The sequence below is a fragment of the Rhinolophus sinicus genome, chromosome 17, assembly GCF_057876585.1.
Source record: "Rhinolophus sinicus isolate RSI-liver-muscle chromosome 17, RSI-T2T, whole genome shotgun sequence".
Lineage (NCBI taxonomy): Eukaryota > Metazoa > Chordata > Mammalia > Chiroptera > Rhinolophidae > Rhinolophus > Rhinolophus sinicus.
In genome coordinates, this window is record NC_142517.1 from 194,834,204 (window position 1) to 194,855,836 (window position 21,633).

A 21,633-nucleotide genomic window follows, 5' to 3' on the forward strand; every position below is an offset into this window, starting at 1 on the left:
GTTACCTAGAGTTTGGGATAGAGGAGCAGGGGCAGGTGTGAAGAAACGAATGACTGCTAAAGGGTACAGAGTTTCTTCTGGAGTAATGAAAATACTCTAAAATTGATTATGGTGATAGTTGCACAACTCTGTGAGTATGCTAAAATCCATTGAATTATACACTTTAAATGGGTAAATTGTACAATATATGAATTATACTTCAACAAAGCTGTCGTGAAAAAACCAATATTCTATATGTGTTTAGAAACAAAATGAATTCCTTAATTATTGAGGGGGAAAAATCTTGGTGCTCTATCAAAACTAATCCAGTCCCTTCTTCCAGTCTTCCTTATCTCAGCAAATGGTACCACACTCTTGCACAGCTAGAAAGCTATGAGTGATCCTTGATTTCTCCTTTTCCTGTACCACCTCCAAAATCAAAATCCATCAGCAACTACTGTCCATTACATCTCCAAAATATACCTCAAACTTTGCCCATTTGTCCTCATCCTCACCCCCTGTACCCTAATCCAAACCACCATCCTCTTTCACTTCTAACTGGTCTTGCTTCCACTCTTGTAATCCTCCAACCCATTCCCTATAAATTGCAAGAGTGGTTGTCTTAAAAGAATTCTGATCATGGCTCTCTCCCTGGTGCAAACTCCTTCAGTCTTTTTCCCATTGCAAAGACACAACATCCACTTTCCCTATGTCCTCAGCATTCCACCCCCTACGATGCTCTCGGGGCGCTGCTCCCTCTTCTGTCCTTCGTTTATGCCAAACATTTTATCACCTCCAGGCTTTTGCACTGCTGTTCCCTCCCACTGGAATAGTCTTCCTTCAAATATTTGCTTAATTGGCTGTCACTCGTCCTTTAGGTCTCAACTGAAATGTCCCCTCTCAGAGAAGATGCCCCTGACAGCTCTCCGAAGAGAGGTCTCATCCAGTTTCACTGTATCTCACCCCAGTGTTCATTTTTATAGTTGTTATTGCAATTTGTACTTACTTGTTTATTTGTCTACTCTTGTCTTTCCTATTAGAAACTAAGTTTAATGTTTTCTTTATAATATATTAATAATTAATATAAACATTTGTTTTTAATGAAATCCTGTAGAAATCCCTACATTGTGAGATTGAGTAGAGGGGGATCCAGCAAAAGAGACTGAACAGGAGCTACGTTCTGAAAACTTTCCCAGTTAAAAAAAATATATTAATGATCCTGGAAAAAGCAGGATTCTAGGATTCTAGTGAAACTATGGAGGACTTTACAATGATTTTTATATTTACCGAACTAAAACAATAACATGTAAAACAAATAGATTATCAGTAACATTTTATGGAACTTAAATTTATAATATTGGGTATGGTGTAATTAATTTCCGCACTTATTATCCCAGTTTGAATTCAACATTTTGTGATTTCCCTCACACATAATTCTAAAGAGATACTTGTAAATTTGTTCTGCTTTGTATGTAGAGCACATAAATTAAAGAGGCATTTTTCTTCTGAGTATGGTTCTCCATCCAAAAGTTGGATCGTTTTCTAAAACCAAATGTCTCGGAGTCGTTGAGTCACTTTTCCCAAGTTATGACTCAACGAGGCTAGTAATTCATGTATATTCTTCCAAAATTCTTACCATGGCAGAAAAAGAATACTGAGTATAATAGAATCAGTTGTTTGGAGATATCAGTGAAAAAGTTTGCTCATACTTCAATTAAATGAGAAGCAAGGAATACGTAATGGGGGAAACGGGTTCGTGGGGCAGATGTCCTGGAGAATTCAGATCTAAGACTGCCAAGTCCTTGTTTTTCATCCCTCCACCATGTTGAACTATGCTGGACTTTGCTGTCTCAAATTTCTGATTCAGGAATTCTGCAGGGAGGTCTAGAGATCTCTACAGTTGTAAGTCCAAAGGCATTCTGACATGAAGTCAAGGTTGGAAAACACTGCTTTAGGCGAGGTACTGCGAAGAGATCAGGTCACAGGGGCACAAAGATAGCCAGGATTTGGTGTTGTCCTAGAGGAAGGAGGTCTTCTCTGGGAGCAACGGTTGTGTAAGCATGTATTTCAATGCAATATGATAAATGCTCTGAGCACGTAGTCATGGAAGGATATATAGAGAGATGTCTCCAAGTCAGAGCCATAATTCTTCTGAAAGGACAGGGGGATTTTGAGTACTGAAATGGAGCAAGACTCTCGAACGTTATTTGTAATTTCTATGTTTTCAAGTAACTTTTAGTGATCTGCCTTTTGTGAGAAGTGCCCCTAACTACCCATCAACAGATCATAGAGAATCTTATATTGGTCTTAATTGGATCATGTTCCTTAAGCACTCTGTTTGCTAAAATAATAATAATAATAATAATAATAATAATAATAATAATAATAATGGCTAAAAGAACCTGAGAAGTTTTATAAAGCGGCATCTCAGCCCGCACCCTAGGTGAAGGGAAACCAGCTCGCCATGGTTGGTGTGAGGGGTTTTCTGGGGTTGATATAGGAAGGATTAGAGACTTTAATAAAAGCAAGGAGTAGTAGATAGTTTTGAAGGTGTAAGATGACTGATTATAAAGCATAAGAGTTAGCGCAGCTTGTCTGAAAATAATTTGTGTTCTCTGAATGTAGTGAGATGTCTAGGGAAATTCTTAGCAGGGTGCTTCCAGGTTGGAAATGCAAGCTGGAAAGAACCTTGTACTGTCTTTGACGTTGGCAACATCCTATTGTGTGCCAGTTTATAGCTTCCAAGCTATCGTAAATATATTTGTACATCGATTGAATTCCTTTGTAGAATAGGATGTCTAAATACACACACATTTACAACATACACAGCTATTATAAATCTAGCTATAACTAAATCTAACAATAAACTGTTCTATTTAGAAGATTCCTGCAAATGTATTTTAAAAGCTTTCAAACTGCATGTGTAGAGCTGGTCTTCAAAAGAGAATCGAGCTATTTCGATATGCACACAGATTTGGTAGAAATCAAACTGAAAAGTAGTGTCACAGAGGGGGCGGCTGGATGGCTCAGCTGCTTAGAGTACAAGCTGTGAACAACAGGGTTGCAAGTTCGACTCCCACACGGGCCAGTGAGCTGCACCCTCCAAACTAGACTGACGACCACAAACTGCCAGAGGGGAGGCCGGATGGTTCAGTTGGTTAGAGTGCGCGCTCTTAACAACAAGGTTGCTGGTTCAATTCCCACATGGAATGGTGGGCTGCACCCCTTACAGCTAAAGGTTGAAAACGGTGACTGGACTGGGAGCTGAGCTACACCCTCCACAATTAGATTGAAGGACAACAACTTGGAGTTGATGGGCCCTGGAGAAACAACACTGTTCCCTAATATACCCCAATTAAAAAATAATAATAATAATAAATGGTTAACAAAAAAAGGGAAGTAGTGTCATAGAAACACTTTTTGTAAAAAAAAAAAGAAAGAAAGAAAGAAAAATAATGGGTTTAAATCAGATGAAACCATCAATTAGCTGTATCGATTTGGGCAGTTGCTTAGTCTCTCTGATTCTCAATTTCACTCTATAAAATGAAGATGCTAAAACCTACCTAAGAAGAAGATTAAGTACATGATTATATAAAATTTGGTAATTTTTAAAGTGATGGGACAGATTCATGGAGTTCACTATGCTAATCTTTTTACTTTTCCGTTAAAACTTTTTCAAAGTAAAAAGCTTTGGGTTTTTGTTTGTTTGTTTTAAGTAAAAAAACAGTAATAGAGAGAAAACTACAGAGACAGTGAAAAAAAAAAATTGGAGGTTGTCAGGGGTTCAAGAAGAGGAAAGGCTGAACAGGTGAAGCACAGAGGAGCTTTAGGGCAGCGAAACTATTCTATATGACACTGTAATTGTGAATATATTCATTATACAAACCTACAGAATATACAACACTGTTATGTAAACTACGGGCTTTGGATAATGATGTGTCCGTGGAGGTTCCTTGATTGTAGTGAATGTACCACTCTGGTGGGGGCTGTTGATAATGGGGGAGGCTGTGCATGTGTCGGGGTAGGCAGTAACGGAAAAGCTCTGTACCTTCTGCTAAATTTTTCTGTGAACCTGAAACTCCTCTTAAAAATAGTTTGTAAAAGAAAAAGAAAAGAAAAAAAAAACCTAATGACACCAACAACTTGACCTATTGAGAAATAAAGGCAACCGTTAGGCATATATCATTATAATATTCAAATAAATGCCAAAGATGATAAAAACCTGGTATGCCTCAGAACTAGGGAAACAAGTAGGCCTGAGGGTAACTTGAGTCTTTTCCCAGGCAGAAACTCAGAGCTACAAAATGATTTTATTTACAAACCTCTCGTGGAAGTCAGTTGACCTTACTCCTTTAAGAAACATTCATGCCTCTTCACTTTCCATTTTTTGCCAATTGTCAAATGTTCTCTAGAAAAAGGCAATATCTGAAATTTATCTTTCACACACACACTCACACACACACACACACACACACACACACACACACACACACACACCTCTATATCAATCATTAAATGAGAGAAAAATTTAATAGACCTTGGTGTATATATTCTGGAAATCTTGACGCTAACAGACAGCAGAGTGAGTCAACAGTGGCATCTAGTGTTCAACTGGAGCTTTTCTGCAAAGCCCCAGCACAGAGAGGAGGGTCTTTGTGTTAAAGGTAAGATGCAAACCTGTTACATGCAACCAACCAATTGAGAGCACCGAAATGCACCCACCTGAGCGTTTGTGATGCTGCCTCCACAGATGTTCACAGGGAAAGGACACAGATTGTCCTGCCTTCCCACAGATGCAAGTGTCAATGCCCCCCAAATTCTGAAGGTTTACCAGAAAGAGACTTAATGGTCAGTGTCCCAAGGTCAATTTCCCAGGGGCAACATACCCCTAAGAGTCCCATGCTTCCTGCCTGCCCGCAAAATATTCCTAAAACTTTGGGCCTTGAAGTTTTCCCTGTAATTATCCACTTATCCACTAAGAAAACATAAATGAACATCTTCCAAACTCTTCAAACCAAAAGAGCCGCATCTTTATGATTGAAAGTCACTTATTTTTCTTGATTGTGAAATTGAAAGCATTACCTAAACAAGAAACTGACAGCTGCCTCTCACAGCTGAAATGTCTTGGGTATGGTTTAATCAGAAAACAAATAAAAAAAACTCTTCTCGGTCCCCTTCTGTCGTGCAGTGCGGCCTGCAGGGTCTCTGGTCCCGGTCCCCGCACAAGAACGCAGGCTATGGTGAGGCCAAAAACGAACACCCACAGAGCCATAGATAGGGGAGTCACGCCACTATGGTCTCACTGGCAGCATCCACCTCTCTGCAATCCGCTCTTGCTAGCTCAGCCACCATCTTCTTGCTAGCCCCCATTTTTTTTGCTAGCGTAGCCACGGCAGTTATATTAGTGGCCAATGGCTCACTGGTTACAGCTGACGGCCAACTAGCCACAGCTGATGGCCATCCAATCACAGTTGATGGCCATTTACTACCTGAGCCAGCACCTTTCCACGTGAGGCCAAGAGCCTGGAAACTCCTTTCTGGGGCTTTGTCCCCACACCTTCACTTGGTCAAAACAGGCATGAGCACTTGGTAAGCTCTAGGTGACAAATGCATGGTGTCATGCGGGAGACCCTGCTCGCTGCGCCATTTGTCGTGGAGGGCGTCAGGCGGGGTCTCTGCTCCCACTCCCCACACAAGAATGCAGGATATGGTGAGGCCGAAAAGGGACACCCACGGAGCCATTGGTAGGGGAGTCATACCACTATGGTCTCACTGGAGTCTGGGCCCACCGGACGCGTGACCTGCTGTCCCCTTTTCGCCAACCGACCGACCGACGACTCTCTTCCACTCTCTCAACTCTGTTCCTCTCTCTCGGCTCTCCTCTTCCGCTCTCCTCGGCCTTCCTCTTCCACTCTCCTTGGCCCTCCGTAGTTGCAGCAGTTATACCAGCGGCCAATTGGCTAACCGGCCACAGCCGACGGCCAATCAGCCACAGCCAATGGCCATTCACCACCAGAGCCAGCACCCCTTCACATGAGGCCGAGAGCCTGTAAACTACTCTCTGGGGCTCTGTCCCCACACATGGTCATCCCTACTTGATATTTACTGATTAGCGTTCACACTAAGTAATTTCTACAAGACAGGATTTCCTCTCAATACCACGTCTTAGCCATTCTCGGCCTCAGCGCTACTGACATTTTGGATAATTCTTTGCTGTGGGGTCTGTTGGGTGCATTGTAGCATGTTTAGCAGCACCCTTGGCCTCTGTCCACTAGATGTCAATAGCATGGGACCCCCAACCCCATTAGGAGAACCAAAAGATGTCTCCAGACATGGCCAAATGTCCCCTGGGGGACAAAATTGCCCTCCTCTCTATGAAGAGCCACTGCTTTATATGAATTAAGTATGTAATTCTTGCAAAAATCCCTATGAACTAGATCATCTTTCTTCTATTTTACAGGTGAGGAAACAAAGATTGGGTCAAGTCCCCAATTTTACACAACTGAACTCAGTTGAGAGCCCAGGAATCCACCTCCAGGGGCACACTCTCAACCACTCTGCTACACGCTCCTCTAAATGTTTATCCCACTGCTGCCCGGGATCTACAGCCCCTCAGAAGAGCTAGGAACTTCCCTGCCACTGCCACAGCCTTGTGTGGACCTGCTGCCTCTCCCAGAGGCCTGTGCAGTGAAATTTGAAAAACAAAAAAAGAAGACGAAAGTTAAATCAGATCCCTTTCAGGTCTGCCCTTGTGCGTGAAACCAGGCCATGTCCGCTTACAGGTTACTATAAAGTTTCAAGAGCAATCACAACACAAAATTTCTCTACTTTAATCTCACCTTACTAGGGAATTCCACCCTCCAACATTTAAGTTTCTTCCAAAATCTTCAGGGATCCTGATTCACTCTGGGACCACAGCTGGAGCCACCACAATCGGAATCTTAGCGGGTGGTGTGTCTGTGGATTGCTTTCCCAGCAGTAACTCATCCAAACGTCCTAACAAGCATTTCACCCATTTTGCTATAGAGGAAACTGAGGACTAAAGCAGTTAAGTAACTTGCCTGAAGTTATTCACCTAGTTAGTGACAAAGCTGACATCTCAATGTCAAAGCCTGTGCTTTTAACCACTAAGATAAACTGTCCCCTTGGCCGCCCACCGTGTCACCAGTGTTTGTGGTTCAACTGTAGCTCCCCAGGCCTGAAGCAGCAACCAACATGCTCAGACTACGGCTATTGATGTACAAAGCATCACATTGCACAGACAGCTTATTCTCAGGCCGCTGTCAATGTCACTGGTGCTAAGATGACAAGCATCTCCCAGTGTTCCCTGAGGGGCCCAGGAAACAGCTTGCTCAGTCTTTTCCTCTTCTTTTTGTGTCTCCTCACTTTAAAAGTCAGGTGTGAGCACACGATGACAACGGAGAAGGAAAAACGTCAGTGACAAACAGAGCTCAACTCAGAGTGCTTCTCCTCCATCACTGATCCTTTGTTCTTGAACAAAACTCTGCCTCTTGACTCTCTCCTCCCTCAGGATACAGGCTTTTCTCCTTCATTGTCTCAGCCAATATTTACTTAATCTCCTCCATACGCCAGCCACGCCACCAGGCACTGGGAATAGAATAATGAGTAAAGATAGATGCGGTGCCTGCCTGCTTCATGGAGCTTGCAGTTTATGGAATAGACAACCATTAATCTAATAAGCACATAAACGGATTTAAGATGATGGCTGTGTTAAGAGCCACGGAGAAAAAGGGCATGATGCTATGAGATAGCGTATATAGGAGGGAGCGGGGCCTACGCCAGTCTGCAAAGTTGGGGAACGTTTTGTTGATGAACTTGTATGGAACTGAAACATGAAGATCTGAAGAATGGATAGGAGGTAAGAGCCAAAACCAGCTAAGAGGGAGATGCCACGCAGGGCGCTGGAGGGCGTTCCGAATAAGGAGCACCCTGTGCGCAGGCCGCGAGGTGGGAGGAAGGAGCAAAGCCTGTGTACACGGCAGGAGGCCGTTGTAGCCGGCTTGCAGAATGAGTCTGAAGACACAAGCAAAGGCCCAAAACTGCAGAATCTCATGGGCATGTTTAGGATTTGGGACTTTTCCCTAAGAATATTGCTTTAAGCAGGAGGGGACATGAGCCTATTTGCACTTTTAGGAGATCACTTTGCTATGAAAGAGTAGACAGGAGAAGAAGGAAGAGACGCATGAACCTATGTGCAGAATATAAATACATGGCTGGCGGCAGCTCCTCTGAAGCAGAGGCTGCTGGTTGCCTACCCGGTAGCCTTACTCCTCCTGTTCTTGCTAACTAACTCACAGGGTTGTGCTTTTGTTCACGGTGGTTATGTGCCCAGTTAAATCTACTCACTTTCTCGGGCTCCCTTGTATTCACAGCTGGCCCAGTGAGCCAGTTCTGGACAATATTTTCTAAGTAGAATTCCTGTTTGTGACAGGCACAGCTAGCTTGCCCTTCGTTCCTTTGCCCTACACCTTCTCCTTCCCTGAACGTAGATGCTAAGTCTGGAGGTAGCAGCCGTCTTGGAGCCATGAGGATAAAAATCAAGTTGAGGATGAGAAGCAGGAAGCAAGCCACAGGCTACACAGTTGGTGCACGGACTGTCCACTCCCAGACTTCCTGTGGCATAAGACAGGTAAGACCTACGTGCAGGGTTCCTTGCTACTCACAGCTGAGTCCAATCCTTACGTCACCCACGAATCCCTCAGCCATCCTCAGACATGCCTCAATTTTAGAGTGAACGTAACATCCGGTCTTTCTCCAAATGTGCTCCAGAGATCACCTGCATCACAATCTCCTCACGTGGGAGGAGTCGGAACTGCAGATCCTCTCAGCCAGGTGGTCAAGGGTAACATCATCACCATCAGTCCTGATGATATACGCACCCTGGGTATGACGTGGTGAACATGGCCCTCACCTCGGGGGTCTTCCTCCCAGTCTAATCACAAGACAATTATCAGACAAATCCCAACTGAGGAACATTTTACAAAACACTTGCCCAGAACTCCTCAAAAACAAGGCAAGTTTGAGAAACTGTCATGGCCAAGAGGAGCCTTAGACATGACAACTAAATGTAATGTGGGATCCTGGAACAGAAAGGGGGCATTAGGTATAAACGAAGGACATTAGAATAAGTATGGACTTTAGGTAATAATAATGTATCAATATTGGTTCCCTAGAGGTGGTAAATGGATCATACACATGTAAGATGTGAATGACACAGGAAACTGGAAGTGGGGTACATGGAATTTTCTGTACTATCTTCCCGATTTTTCTGTAAGTCTAAAACTGTTCTAAAATTAAAGGTCTGTTAGAATGAATATTGCAGTCACCATGCCAGTCCTACAGAAGCATCTGTCTTAAGTAGGACCCAGATACCTACATAGCTAACAACACTCTCAAGTGTCAAAACTAGTTCAGGCCTAATCTGGGCTTCCAGCAACACTTGAAAGGCAAGACCCTTTGGGCCGCCTGCTCAGTGGCCACAAGGAAAGATGCAGACCCTTCAACAGAGAGGGCTGTTCAGGATCTAAGAGTGAATGTTCAGCCTCTAGAACAAAACAGGCAATTCCTTTGTCAGATGTATTTTATTGGCATCAAACGCCTTTGGATAAAAATTGCTAGTTTAATGTTTTGCCCCCAAATTGGATTTGAACTTTTGCAATAATGATGTTAAACATCTGGACTGAATATTTGCACTTCTGTCATGAGTAAAGTGAAATATTTGGTGTTTTTTTAACTTCTTGGCTCCCACTTTTACCACAATATCTCTTGGAGTAAAAGAGTAACAAAACCAGTATTTATAAAGATTTGTCCATGGCTCTATAGTAATTTTTCATCAGGCTTGAAAGATCAAACTAATTATTTTCTGTAATGGAATTCAGACATGAATATACAGAAATACAGCCATCCATTAGCTACATTCAGCTATATCAGGACCAAATTCTATTGCAAAATGCAGCAACACATGCAGCTCCAGAAGAAGGCAGCATGGTGAAATGGGAAAAAAATTAAACTAGAGATCCAAGGTCCAGATAGTAGGCTGCTCGCTTGTGTGACTTTGGAAAGGTAACTGGAACTCAATTTCCACATTAACAAAATGAGTGGTTTGGAATAGATGACTTGTAAGTCCCTCTGAGCTCTGGAATTTTGAGTACAGAACCTCAAAGCCAGGAGCTGGTCTTGCTCTTAATATCACAGTAGTAAGGCTTGTGTTTGTAAACTCAAAATAATTCATAACTAATAATTCGATAACTAATCATAAAATGTGAGTATAAAACTTCAGCAGTCGTAATCCTTGAGAATCGTATTCACAAAATGAATTAGAGAGACACAACTGGTATCAAAGACTATTTAAAGATGGCTTTCAATCCATTTTGCCTCTATGACGGTAGCTGCCATGTGAGACAGTGAGAGACCCAAGGATGAAAGCTGACAACTCGTACAGAAAAGAAAAACCCCATAAAGCAGACGTTTTAAACATGAAGCAGGTGTTGGTGTTTATACCTGGCTGCTGCATAGATTGTCACTGTTAAAATTTCAAAGTAGAAGTTCTCCACATAGACAAAGGGCAAAGGAAGCAAACAGACAAGTCACAAAAGAAAAAGTTGTAAACAAGCATATGAAATAATGTTCATCCTAATAAACAGATGAGGTGCCTTTTTTATTCTTTGCCAATGTTTTTCCCCAGTACGTATCCCAATGATGACAGAGATATGGTGAAACTATACCTTCATACATCACTGCTAGCGAGAGCATAAACGGGCACAAACCTTCTGGAAAACATCTGATGACGTACATAAAGTATGATTTAAATATTCATGTCCTTTGATTCTGTCATCCCACCAAGAACACAGGACAAAGCAATATGCATGAAGACGTTCATTGCAGAGGAAAATTGAAAACAACCTCTAAATGTCCAAAACTAGATGAAAGGTTGTAAAATGTGTTCCATCTACTCAATTTAATATTATGCAGCTTTGTAAAAATGATGCACTCGAGGCCACTAACTGACAGAAAATGTTTATGACCTGTGAAATGTGGTAAACTGTCCGTTCATGTATATATGTATCTTTGGCTTACACGACGGTTTTCAATTTTTCATTTAGTAACCAACATTTTAAAATTGATACAACTTATATAAAATTCATGTTTGTTTGGCTCTTGTCAAAAAATTAGAATAATTGGCCAGACAGCCCTTTTGCATAACAACAATTGATAGTTTGGAGCTGTGTAGTAATTGTTCCCTTTAGGGCAAGGAATACATAACGCCCTTTAATCCGCAGGCCCTACTCAGTGACCCTTGGAGATATTTGAGTTCATGACCCCTGGCCTAAATTTAATAATCAGGATATACTATTGTACATAAAAATTTCAAATATAGACACAAAAAAGAAATGAAATCTCCCAAAATGTTATGAATGGTTGTATTAGAGTTCTAGTATCATGGATGGTTTTCTTCTTCTATTTTAAAATGTTCTGCGTGACTTTTATGTTTTAAAAATGGGTTAGAAATGGACCTAAGTAAATGTGACCTTTCAATAGCTGTCCAGTCTTTTAGTAAACATCAGTGATTTCCAGCAATGAGAAAATAAAGGTGAAAGCCATACGTCTCCTCTCCTATAATCTTGCAACCAGGTGCTACACTACAATGAGTGAGTCTTAGACCAAATTCTTCTAAACAAATAACACTGATTTGCCAGGGATGGCTCGTGTTTCCTGTAATCTCAGAGAAGCCCCCCCCCCCGCCCCCTTTCTTTCCTCAGCACTAACAATATTGAAATAAAAATTTGGGAGAAACTTGAATGAAAGTTTCATTTTTAGGCAGACACAACAGTATTTCCACAACAAAATCGGACAACACCGTGTCAGAGCTATGAATCAGGCAAATGGGGCTCAAAGCCTTGAGCACTGCTGGGTTTAACAGGTTTTTAACACCTCCTTCCTGCAAAGATGATGGAGGCCAGACAGTCTTTCTAGCTGAGCATTTACATTGACTAGTACTCATTTCACAAATGGAAAATCATTCCTCACACCCTTCAATATCCATCTTTGGAAAGTGGATTCCTGATTAGGATACTTCAAATCCTGTATGTTTGTAAGATATATGGTGAAGTTTACTTACCCATTGCATACTACGAATGCTGAAAAAAAGGTTCAAGTAAATTGCTACTTAAAAACTACAGCTGTTGGTTTTCAAAAGATCTGGGCTTTATCTAGCTATTATGTCAGAATTTCATTTTGTATTTATAATACGGTTCTTTCTAAATTTAATCTCACCAAATACTTAGAATACAGATGCGTAGCAAAATCTGCTAAACCCCATTTGGTTAGTAAATGATCAAAAGATGAGACTAAAGATAAGACCTGGTTCCCTGACTCAGTTCTTCAATACCTGGTCTTCTAAACCCGTATCTTAAAGGACTTCCAAGTTGATCAATTGAGATGCCAAGTGTCCTTTAGTAGTGTGTCAAAACAGGATAGGGAATAATACTCTGGAAGCAAATAATAGCACTTCTGGAAACAATGTAAACAGGAAGTTCAAAGTGGCTGGTCACTTTCGCTCTGTACCTGGTAGTGATTTGGAAATTGAATATAACTCTTCTCAATGCAACTTACTCAAATATAAACATATTTTTTTGTGATATCAGTAACAGAAAGAGATCAGAGGAAATGCATAAATGCATTAATCCCATGGAAAAGAAGCCACATTTGTGCCATCTAGTTTTCACAGGGCCCAGAGTGGTGAATTAAATGGAATTATGATCAGGACCAACACTCCTTTAGGTCTTGAAGGTTAGCACTGATCTCTGCCATCTCCCGGGCATGCAATACTGATTTTGGTTTACTATCTCGGTCAGGGGTGGCGGAGTTTCAGAGGCTTAACCCACAGGCCAAGAAATGAATGAGGGCTCTGCCAAGTCCCAAATATGTTCAGCCCAGTAATTTATTCTGGAAGTAGAAAGATGATCACTGGGTGGGTCCGTGGACTCAGTGGACCTACTGTGAGTTGCTCCTGGGATGGGACTCCATTTATTACCTGCATCCCATAGGCCCCATTCTAAAAGGCACATTAGAGTGATACTCTTGTCCCTGAGTATCAATTCCAACGTGGACCGTGTGTTCCATGGCCTCAGTTTGTGTACACTCCCTTCCCCACGTTTTACAAGTAAATCGCCATAGGTGCCTTTGAGGAAGGGCTAGGGGAGTCATTGCCAAGGGTGCTGCAAAGCTCTCCTTCTTAGGGAGCCAGGCTTTCCTTCAGTCAGTAGTTTCTGTGTCTGGAAAGCAGCCAAGGTCTGGGACTTAGCAAGAGATCACAACTTGCTAGGGTGGCTGTGCCCTGCCTATCTCCTGATCATCCCTCCATCCTTGAGATCATCTGATGATACCGCTTGAGCAATACTCTTATTGGCTACCCATCTATTTTGCCCCCAGTGGTGCCATGTGCTATTAGCCATCTCCAAATCTCTGCAGGCACCCCTCAGACCTATCCACTCATTATGATAATTGTGCCCACTTTTCTTCTGACAGTGAAACTGGGCCCCTGTTCTTCTATCACTGTTGTTATCAGGGAGCCCACTTCTGGCCTACAGGGCTACCACTGAGTTTCTCAGTGATGCTGTTGCCCCCTCACCAATGCATTCCTTGTCACTTTGGCTTGTGTGTTCATCGTGCCTTCCTGGGTGCCCCCTTGAAGAAAACATAAATACTTTATTGTTTGCTGCAATAATATCCATTCATAGAAAATCAGGTGTTTGATCAGCTAATTAGAGGGTTTTTCCTGGGTGTACATTAAAATAAATGTTAATATAAAAATGTCCTTCCATCTACCACCTAAAATCACCCTGCATACATAGAAGAACCTTTGAGAAGTACTACAATAGGGAGACATTTAGAAAATAGGGAAACCCTCCCGCCACCTGCACATCTGTGGGTGCTGGTCCGACTGGGCACCTTGTGGCTTCTGAAGTGGTCACTACAGTCACCCTCGAGCCTTTCTCATGTGTCCACTGGACTTGAGCAAAGATCTACCCCTTGACTGGCTGTACAATGAGGGGAGGTCCTTAACCTCATCTGTTTCTCAGTATCTTTACCTTTTCATTTAAAGGGATTATGGGAAGAGTATCTGTTCCTTCTTATTTCTTGTAAATAGAACACATATCCAACTGAAAAGTAACTACAGAAACCTTTTAATTCCTTGAAAGGAAAGTTTCCTGGATAATTCCATGTGTTTTTATAATCAGAGAGACAACCTTAACCTTACTCATTCATTACCAAAACTAAAGACTGTGGTTGCAATTTATTCTCCATAGACGCAAACAATCTCATCTATTTTGACATCAAAAAGGCAGAAAGACAAAACAGAGATGAAAACAACATGACTTTCTAGTTTTTAAATGTATTTTATTGTTTGTTTCTTATTGTTTGTTTCACTGTGTGTATGTTTATCTTGCAAGAACCCACCGAAGTGAGGGAAAATATTTGCAGGCTATTTTTAAACAACATGAGAGAGATTAAGCACTAAATATGAAAAAATAAGACTTTTAGCTTACTTGTTCTACTAGAAAGAATTTTCCTGAAACATACCACTTAAATTGGTCTGCAACACATTAATAAGTGAAGAACATGTATCTCCTGTAACAAATAACTTAAACAGTGTATACACTACCAAAATTGCTAGTCAGGATATGGCAATTTTCAAGCCACAGTCCCCTGGGACAGACAAAAAACAAGTTACTTTTTAACCTGAAGTCAGAAGAGCAAGATCTGCAAAAGTAACAATATTGCCATTGTTCTCAGCAATCTACTGATGAGTCCTATAAATTCTGAAAGTCTTTTCAATAAAATGAACCAGGATTTCTTGGCAAGCTCCTTGCCTAAGGGGCAAGTAACTTCTGAAGCTCGATTTCTCAATCTGTGGATAGATTCAAGCTGTATTGGCAGCACTGCTCCATTTTGAAAATCATCTTCAGAATGAAAGTCCAGCAATGACCTTCTTCAATGCCTGCTGAGCTGCAAGTCTGCACTAGAGGTCCCTGGGCAGGTGCAACTCTTAACAGATAAGCCGGAAACAGATTAAAGAGAAGAGGTCAAACACTTCTGTTTACAGATGCTATCCTGGATAAAATATCAAGAGTTTTGGACTAGAAATGGACAATAAGCACAATGGAGGTAATTGGATATCACTAATGCTGAGAAGTTAAGATGCCTGAAGACAGAGCCTTTTATATGCAGCTGCAGGAAGTTCTGCTTGGGACCATTCTCTTGGGAACTTATGTCTGAGCAGCACTCCTAGACGTTTCTATTATCTAATACATGTGTATTTCTGAATAACCATAACTGACACTCAAAAATGATGCCTCTGACACCCTCTGAGGTTCTGTGGGTTCTTTCCAATTAAAGCAAGTCACATAGTGCCTGGTATTATTTTGGCATTAGCCTATATTATATAACAATTATTTAAAAATTGGTAATCCACGTGGGGCTCAATGAGAGCTCTTGCTATTAATCTTATTGTTTCATTAACTAGAATGTCCCACTCTCTCAATAGGATTAATCATTCGGGCTTTCTTACAGTACAACCAAAACCAAAACAAGGGCAATGGATGCTTGGAATCTAATCATCCATGATGAACTAGCCCATTGACCAACTCACTGATGCAAGATCATCAGGGTGTTTTAATGCAACCTGCACGTCTCACAGAGCAAAGTACTTGTACAGCCCAGATAGCCAAATCCTCAGATTTTTGCAGGATTCAGAATCATTTTTCATTAGGTCCTCTGCTTATTCACTCTCATCTGCATGCATCTGTCCAACTTTGGTTGGCTGCTGAGTTCCAGTGGAAGAATTCCAATTCTGCCTTCTAGCCTCGCTTCTAGGGACTTGGAAATGGAAGGTAGTGCAGTTCTTTCTGGCCATCTGCCAGGCATGGTCCCCCCGGCTTCTTGGGGTAGGTTTGACGGGCAATTTTAAAGAACTCTTCTGCAGCATCAAGAGCGATGAGACGGTCCTGCCAAAAAAAAAAATTAAAAATAAAAGTGTTGTCAAGATGGGAACCATGCCATGTCGATGGGAAAACCAATCTAACAACAGTAAAAACCCACCCTAGAAACAATAACAAGTAAACAGGTATTAAATTTTTCTCAGATTTCGAGACACACCTCACTCCTTTACTTACATCATCCAAGAAACATTCCACCACTCTTAAGAGTCCCCTCAAATCCTTTTTCAACCTAGGTTATATAAACCATATTTGTCACATCTCTGACCTACAAATGGTTCCAAAATCAGAACTGGCTGAAAAATACAGATTCTTGAGCCACAGCCCAAGCCTCAATAGGTCTGAGCACAATCCAGAAATCTGAATTTTAAAGCCCTCCAGGTGATTCTGATGCTGCTGGCTATGGAAACCCAGAGTCTGAGATGCCAGTACCATCTGCCACCTCCCATTGTGGTGCTGCTGGCGGTGTTAGAATGATGAGTGTATAGAACAACAGAAAAGCAAACATTTAAAGCAAAATCAGGGCAGATGAAAAAAATGCATCCGCTTACCACAACAAAGAGGTATCTCTCTGAGAGCTCCCAACTTGTTGGGAAAATAGTGGTCTCTTCAGCCAGTTTTAATAATATCTCCCGAGCTCCTCTTGTGTTTTTAGAATCACTGATGGTGCTGAGTTTCGTCACTGACAACAAAGAGTCTGCTTCCTTTTGAAATCCTAAAGTGAAAAAACAAAAAAAATGTACCTGTCATGTAAAGTAGTCACAGGAAATGATCACCCTGCAGGACAGTAAGAGACCCAAATGTTGACTCTGAACCAACACCAGAAAACGGAAGTCAAAGACACCACGTGCTGCTTCCCAGCTTGGTGTGACGGGTGGGGTCTTTTATTAAAATCATTTGACGTTTCTTCTTGTTTAATTTCCTTTGTTAACTTTTTTCCTCAGAGGTAAGCCTCACATACTGACCGACTGACGCTTGCTGCATTTATTCTGGTTTGAGAACCTCCTCCCTCTCCCCCCTCTTCACCTCCTGCCCAGAATTCCCACCTGCCTTTGCAGTTTGGGAGCCGCAAAGGGGTCACTTCCAGGTCCCTACTTCTCCAAGCCCTGATTCCAGTGCCATGTAGTACTCAATACTGAGGACAGATGGAGTAACACATGGCAAAATGTATCCTCAAGACACGGGCTGGTGATAACAGAAGCATCAGATGTTTATGCTGAAGGAGATACAAGGAGGACAGGCTGGGGAAATAATCAGCACACAGCAGCCTGACGTAGTCAATTTCTGACATTCCTTTGATAAAAACCATGGTGAAAAAGTGAAGATGAACGATCACAACGGCTTATTTTCACCATTTCATAATCACTTTCAGACTCACCTAAATCTTCTAAAATGCGCTTCCATCTATTTCTCACTTCCCTTCGAATGTGTCGTAAGGTGTAGATATCATAGTTGAGTTTTTGCCACTCCTGTAGGAAAATAAAAATTCAGTTTTATATTTACCCTTCGGCCTAAACCTTTCCCCAAACTTAAGCTGTTTAAACATGTGGTTCTCCTCTCCACTAATTTTCAAAGCATATCTAAAAGAAGAAGAGACGAGTGAGATGGGCTTGATAAGAATACATCGGCCACCATTTCTGGAGAATCTGCTGTGTAGCAGGAGATATGATACATTACATAAATTATCCTAATTAAACTCTTCACACGATCTAGTCTTTCAACTTCAGTGATCTCATCTGTAAAGCAGGGATAACAACAGTGAATGTTCCACCTAAGATTGTTATACAGATTAAGGGTATATAAAAGCACAATGCCTGCCCACAGTGAGCACCAATAAAATCCATGAATCTGTAAAGCCATTTTACAGATAAAGAAACTGAGGCCCAAAGAGGTTAACTGGCTAATCCAATATCATCCAGCTAATAGGTACCAGAATTGGTATTTGGATCCAGGTCTGACTGAAAAGTTCATGAGGAAAATTACACAAAGAATGGATGTCTTCCTTTTATCAGGATAAAGTAGACCCAGGAATCCCAAGTTTCTTGATTCCCAGCCAATGTTCCCTTTATTGTATCTCAGCGTCGCTCTCTTTCATTTAAATTCCCATGATAAGATGGATCTTTCAAGACATCAGCTGAACTATTATAAGGTTATCATTCTGAAAACTTCAATCTTATGGGTAGTAAACAAACATGTTGGCCCCAGAACAAAACTTGAATATTTCAGGAGCATTACTGAGCTCCGTTACTGAGCTAAAGCATTCCTTTAAAATGTCATGAAAATTTGTTTTTAAGGAGCTTTATCTATATACAAGAGTCATTTTATGAGGTATACTTTTTCCTCTTCACAAAAACATGAAGCACACAATGACCCTAAAGCACAGCTTAACAGAACACCACTCTAAATGTTCACCGTAAGACTCAAGTTATATGTTATTTTGACATTTTCTTTTAACTGAAAATGTTTCAATGATACCATTATTTTCCTACCAAGTTCCTTTCAAGGTTTGCCTTGCTCATTGATAATCAACTGTCATGACTGGTTAAGAGAAATCAATTTATCAGCCATTCACAAATCTTTGTAGATACCACTTTGAAAAAGAAAAGCTAGCAAAATAAAGTGTTGTAGTTTGTTTATGTTTGTTTGTTTTTTAAGGACGGTGCAGCTCACAGAGGCCCATGAGGGGATGGAACCTGCAACCTTGGTGTTATTAGCACCACACTCTAACCAACAGAGCTAACCGGCCACCCCGTGTGCGTGTGTGTGTGTGTGTGTGTGTTGTTTTTTTTTTTTTACAACTGCATTTTAGGTCTGTATCTGAGGATGTACCATCAGAAGTTCATGGATTTCAGCTATTTTCTAGAAGTCAGGAAGTGGTGAAGCTGAGAACTCTTTCATGGTCCTCTTTTTTTTTTTTTTTTTTTTAACCAAAGGCATGTACACACATGTGTACATGAGAGGGTGTGGTGATTAGGCTATAATCTGTGGCCCAAGAAGAGAGCAAAGTTAACTGAGTCATCTCAGAAATACACAATCCTGACTCATCATTAACATCATGTTAAAGTATGCGGGTTTAATGCCCCGGAGACTGTCTACGTCATGGGGAAAAAGTCAAGTATTGTCATTTTTCTTGGATGGGACTTATTGTACTAAATGGGCCATTCACCAGATAGCATCTTGTAAAAGAGCATGGGTCCTGCAGCCAGACTGCCTGGGTTTGGATCCCAGCTCCATTATTTATTAACATCTGACTCGGCACAGTCAGAACCTCACTTATCTCATGGTCTCATGAGCAATCGGGGATAATACTACTACCAACCTCATACACTTACTGAGAGGATCCAATGAGTTCATGCAAACCCTGCCAATGGAGTTTGGTGGACATTCTCCTCCAAACAGCGTAGACAGAATTAAGAAACAATCCTCCAAGATTCGGCATGGTCTCTATTCTAAGGATTGAGGATATTATACTCGGCACGATGCAGCTCTCCTATGTGAGGACCCCCCAGAAGAACAATTTGTCTGCTCTTGGCATCAGGTATTTACTTTTCCCGAACATTGCTTTATTTTTCTGGACATTGTGAATTTTGTAAGAGATTAGTTTCCATGCTTACCTAAAAATGTAGTCATTTCAGGAAAACTTTAGAGGTATTTTTGACTCATCAAAAAGTTGGACTATTTTTATGTCCTTATTCATGTTTGTTCTTTCTTATCTTCTAGTTTGTGCTATCTCACTGTATTTTCATGTACATTGCATGAAGTCCTTTTTGATAAAAAGAAGACTATAAATAAATAAAACATTTCACAGAGCAGTGCTGTGCTTATTCTCCATGACACTGACCCTACTCCTTGCTGGACTAAATGAAAAGTGATCAGACTCAATCATACCTGATTAGAGAGACCCACCTAAGAGTTGGCTTCACAAGCTCACACAACCTTCAATTTTGTAACAAACCACTAGGTGGCTTCATTAACTTGTGATTAAGGTCTCTGCAATTTTTCTTTCTGTTCCCTAAACTAAGTGGAGCCAAATCTCTATTTTTCAACTCATTTATCATGGTGTGATCCAGGATTCAGACATTTTTTTTTTTTAACCTTTCTCTTCCAGCTGTCCATCTATCAGTTATTTTGCTATTTCTAAATACCAACACAGGAATATTATACAAATTCATTCAGTGTCAGTGTCTGTGACTCTGAGAAAGTGTTTCATGGAGAAGCAACAATATGACATTTTAAAATCTGCTAAGGATAGATCCAGCCTCAATGCACTGACTGTTGCACATGATAGATAATTGTTCAGATTAGTGGACTGAAACTATGCATTGCCTATCTCTATATTATTACTGTCTTCTTTTGATAGAATAGTCACAGGTTATCATATGAAAGTATCTCGAAGCTTCGTGCAAAATTTAAAGCTCTAAAGCCAGTAGAAAGTAGGGTAGGGTTTTTACTTAAGAATTGAGTTTTGATAAAGTAAATGGTTAGAGGAGAATTTGAATTCCTCTTTAACACCTGACCCCAAAGAACAGAACCTAAATGCGACAAATGAAAAATGGTGATGTACAAACTCTTACCCACAACTACAGAAACTAATTCACCTATTCTCTGGTACTAGAGAAAAACAAGCCCTGTAATAACCTTCAATTTTTAAACTGTAACAATTTGTTTTTAGACAAACAATTTGAAAATAATAATTAAAGATTAAATAGCCTTTACCAGTGAGTTGAAACTCAAATCTACTAGACCTCAAAAGTGAACGTTTTGTTTTCTAAAATAATCTTTTGTTTTTCTTCATAATTTCTGAAATAACACATTGTGGCCAATGTGCTGCTGTGGCCAAAACTTTAACAATGAGTAAATTATCGGAGGTGTAATAAAAGAAATAGTGCAGAATTAATTTCATAAGATACCTGGGAACCAGGTCAAACTGAAAGCCATGTGATTGAAAATGAATCACACAAGAGGCATATAGCTAAATTCTTGAGGTTTTTCTCCTCTCCAGTTGTTACCCAAATCAGATTGGGGCCACTAGATAACAAGGTTGAGGCAACAACATGAAAGGCAGAACAAAACTCAATCTCCTGCAGCCATCATTAGCTAGCTCTCCTCTAGCTTCAGATCCCTTGAGCTGGCCTTGAACTTGAGTTCTGAGTTAAGCTCCTCAGATCATTTTCTCACACACAAAATTAAAACATTTTATTCTTACCTATACTACTACATTATTGTGAGGTTGTAGATTAATGGGACACTTAAATAAAAGTACTACTTATTTCTTGTTAAAACGTGATTTATAGATTTCCAGTCAAGGTGGCAGAGTAGGTAAACACTGTGCTCACCTTTTCTCAGGATCATATCAATTACAACGTAACTACAGAATAACCATCCCTGAGAATCCCTGAAGTCTAGGTGAACCAAAGCCTTACAACTACCGACATACAGAAGAAGCCACCTCGAGACTGGCAAGAGGGTAAAAGATGTAGAACGGGCTGGTTCCACATCTGCATGTGACCATTAAAAATCGGGAGGAATATCTGGGCTGCGGAGGTCCCCCCCCCACCCAGAGGAGCGAGAGGTCCCAGCCCACACCAGGCTCCCCAGCCCAGGGTTCCAGTGCTGGGGAGAGAAGTCCCCATAA

At 41.1% G+C, this 21,633-nt stretch overlaps 1 protein-coding gene across 1 annotated transcript in view; it reads right to left on the reverse strand.

The window, feature by feature from the left end:
* Positions 1-14,379: 14,379 nt before the first annotated feature.
* Positions 14,380-21,633, reverse strand: part of MREG (melanoregulin) — a 57,569-nt gene continuing 50,315 nt past the window's right edge. The window contains exons 3-5 of the mRNA XM_074312900.2: positions 17,377-17,467; positions 16,550-16,713; positions 14,380-16,007 (exon numbers count right to left, since the gene is read on the reverse strand). Of these exons, the coding sequence (XP_074169001.2) occupies positions 15,873-16,007; positions 16,550-16,713; positions 17,377-17,467 (390 nt within the window). The 3' untranslated portion in view covers positions 14,380-15,872. The remainder of the gene's footprint in view (positions 16,008-16,549; positions 16,714-17,376; positions 17,468-21,633) is intronic.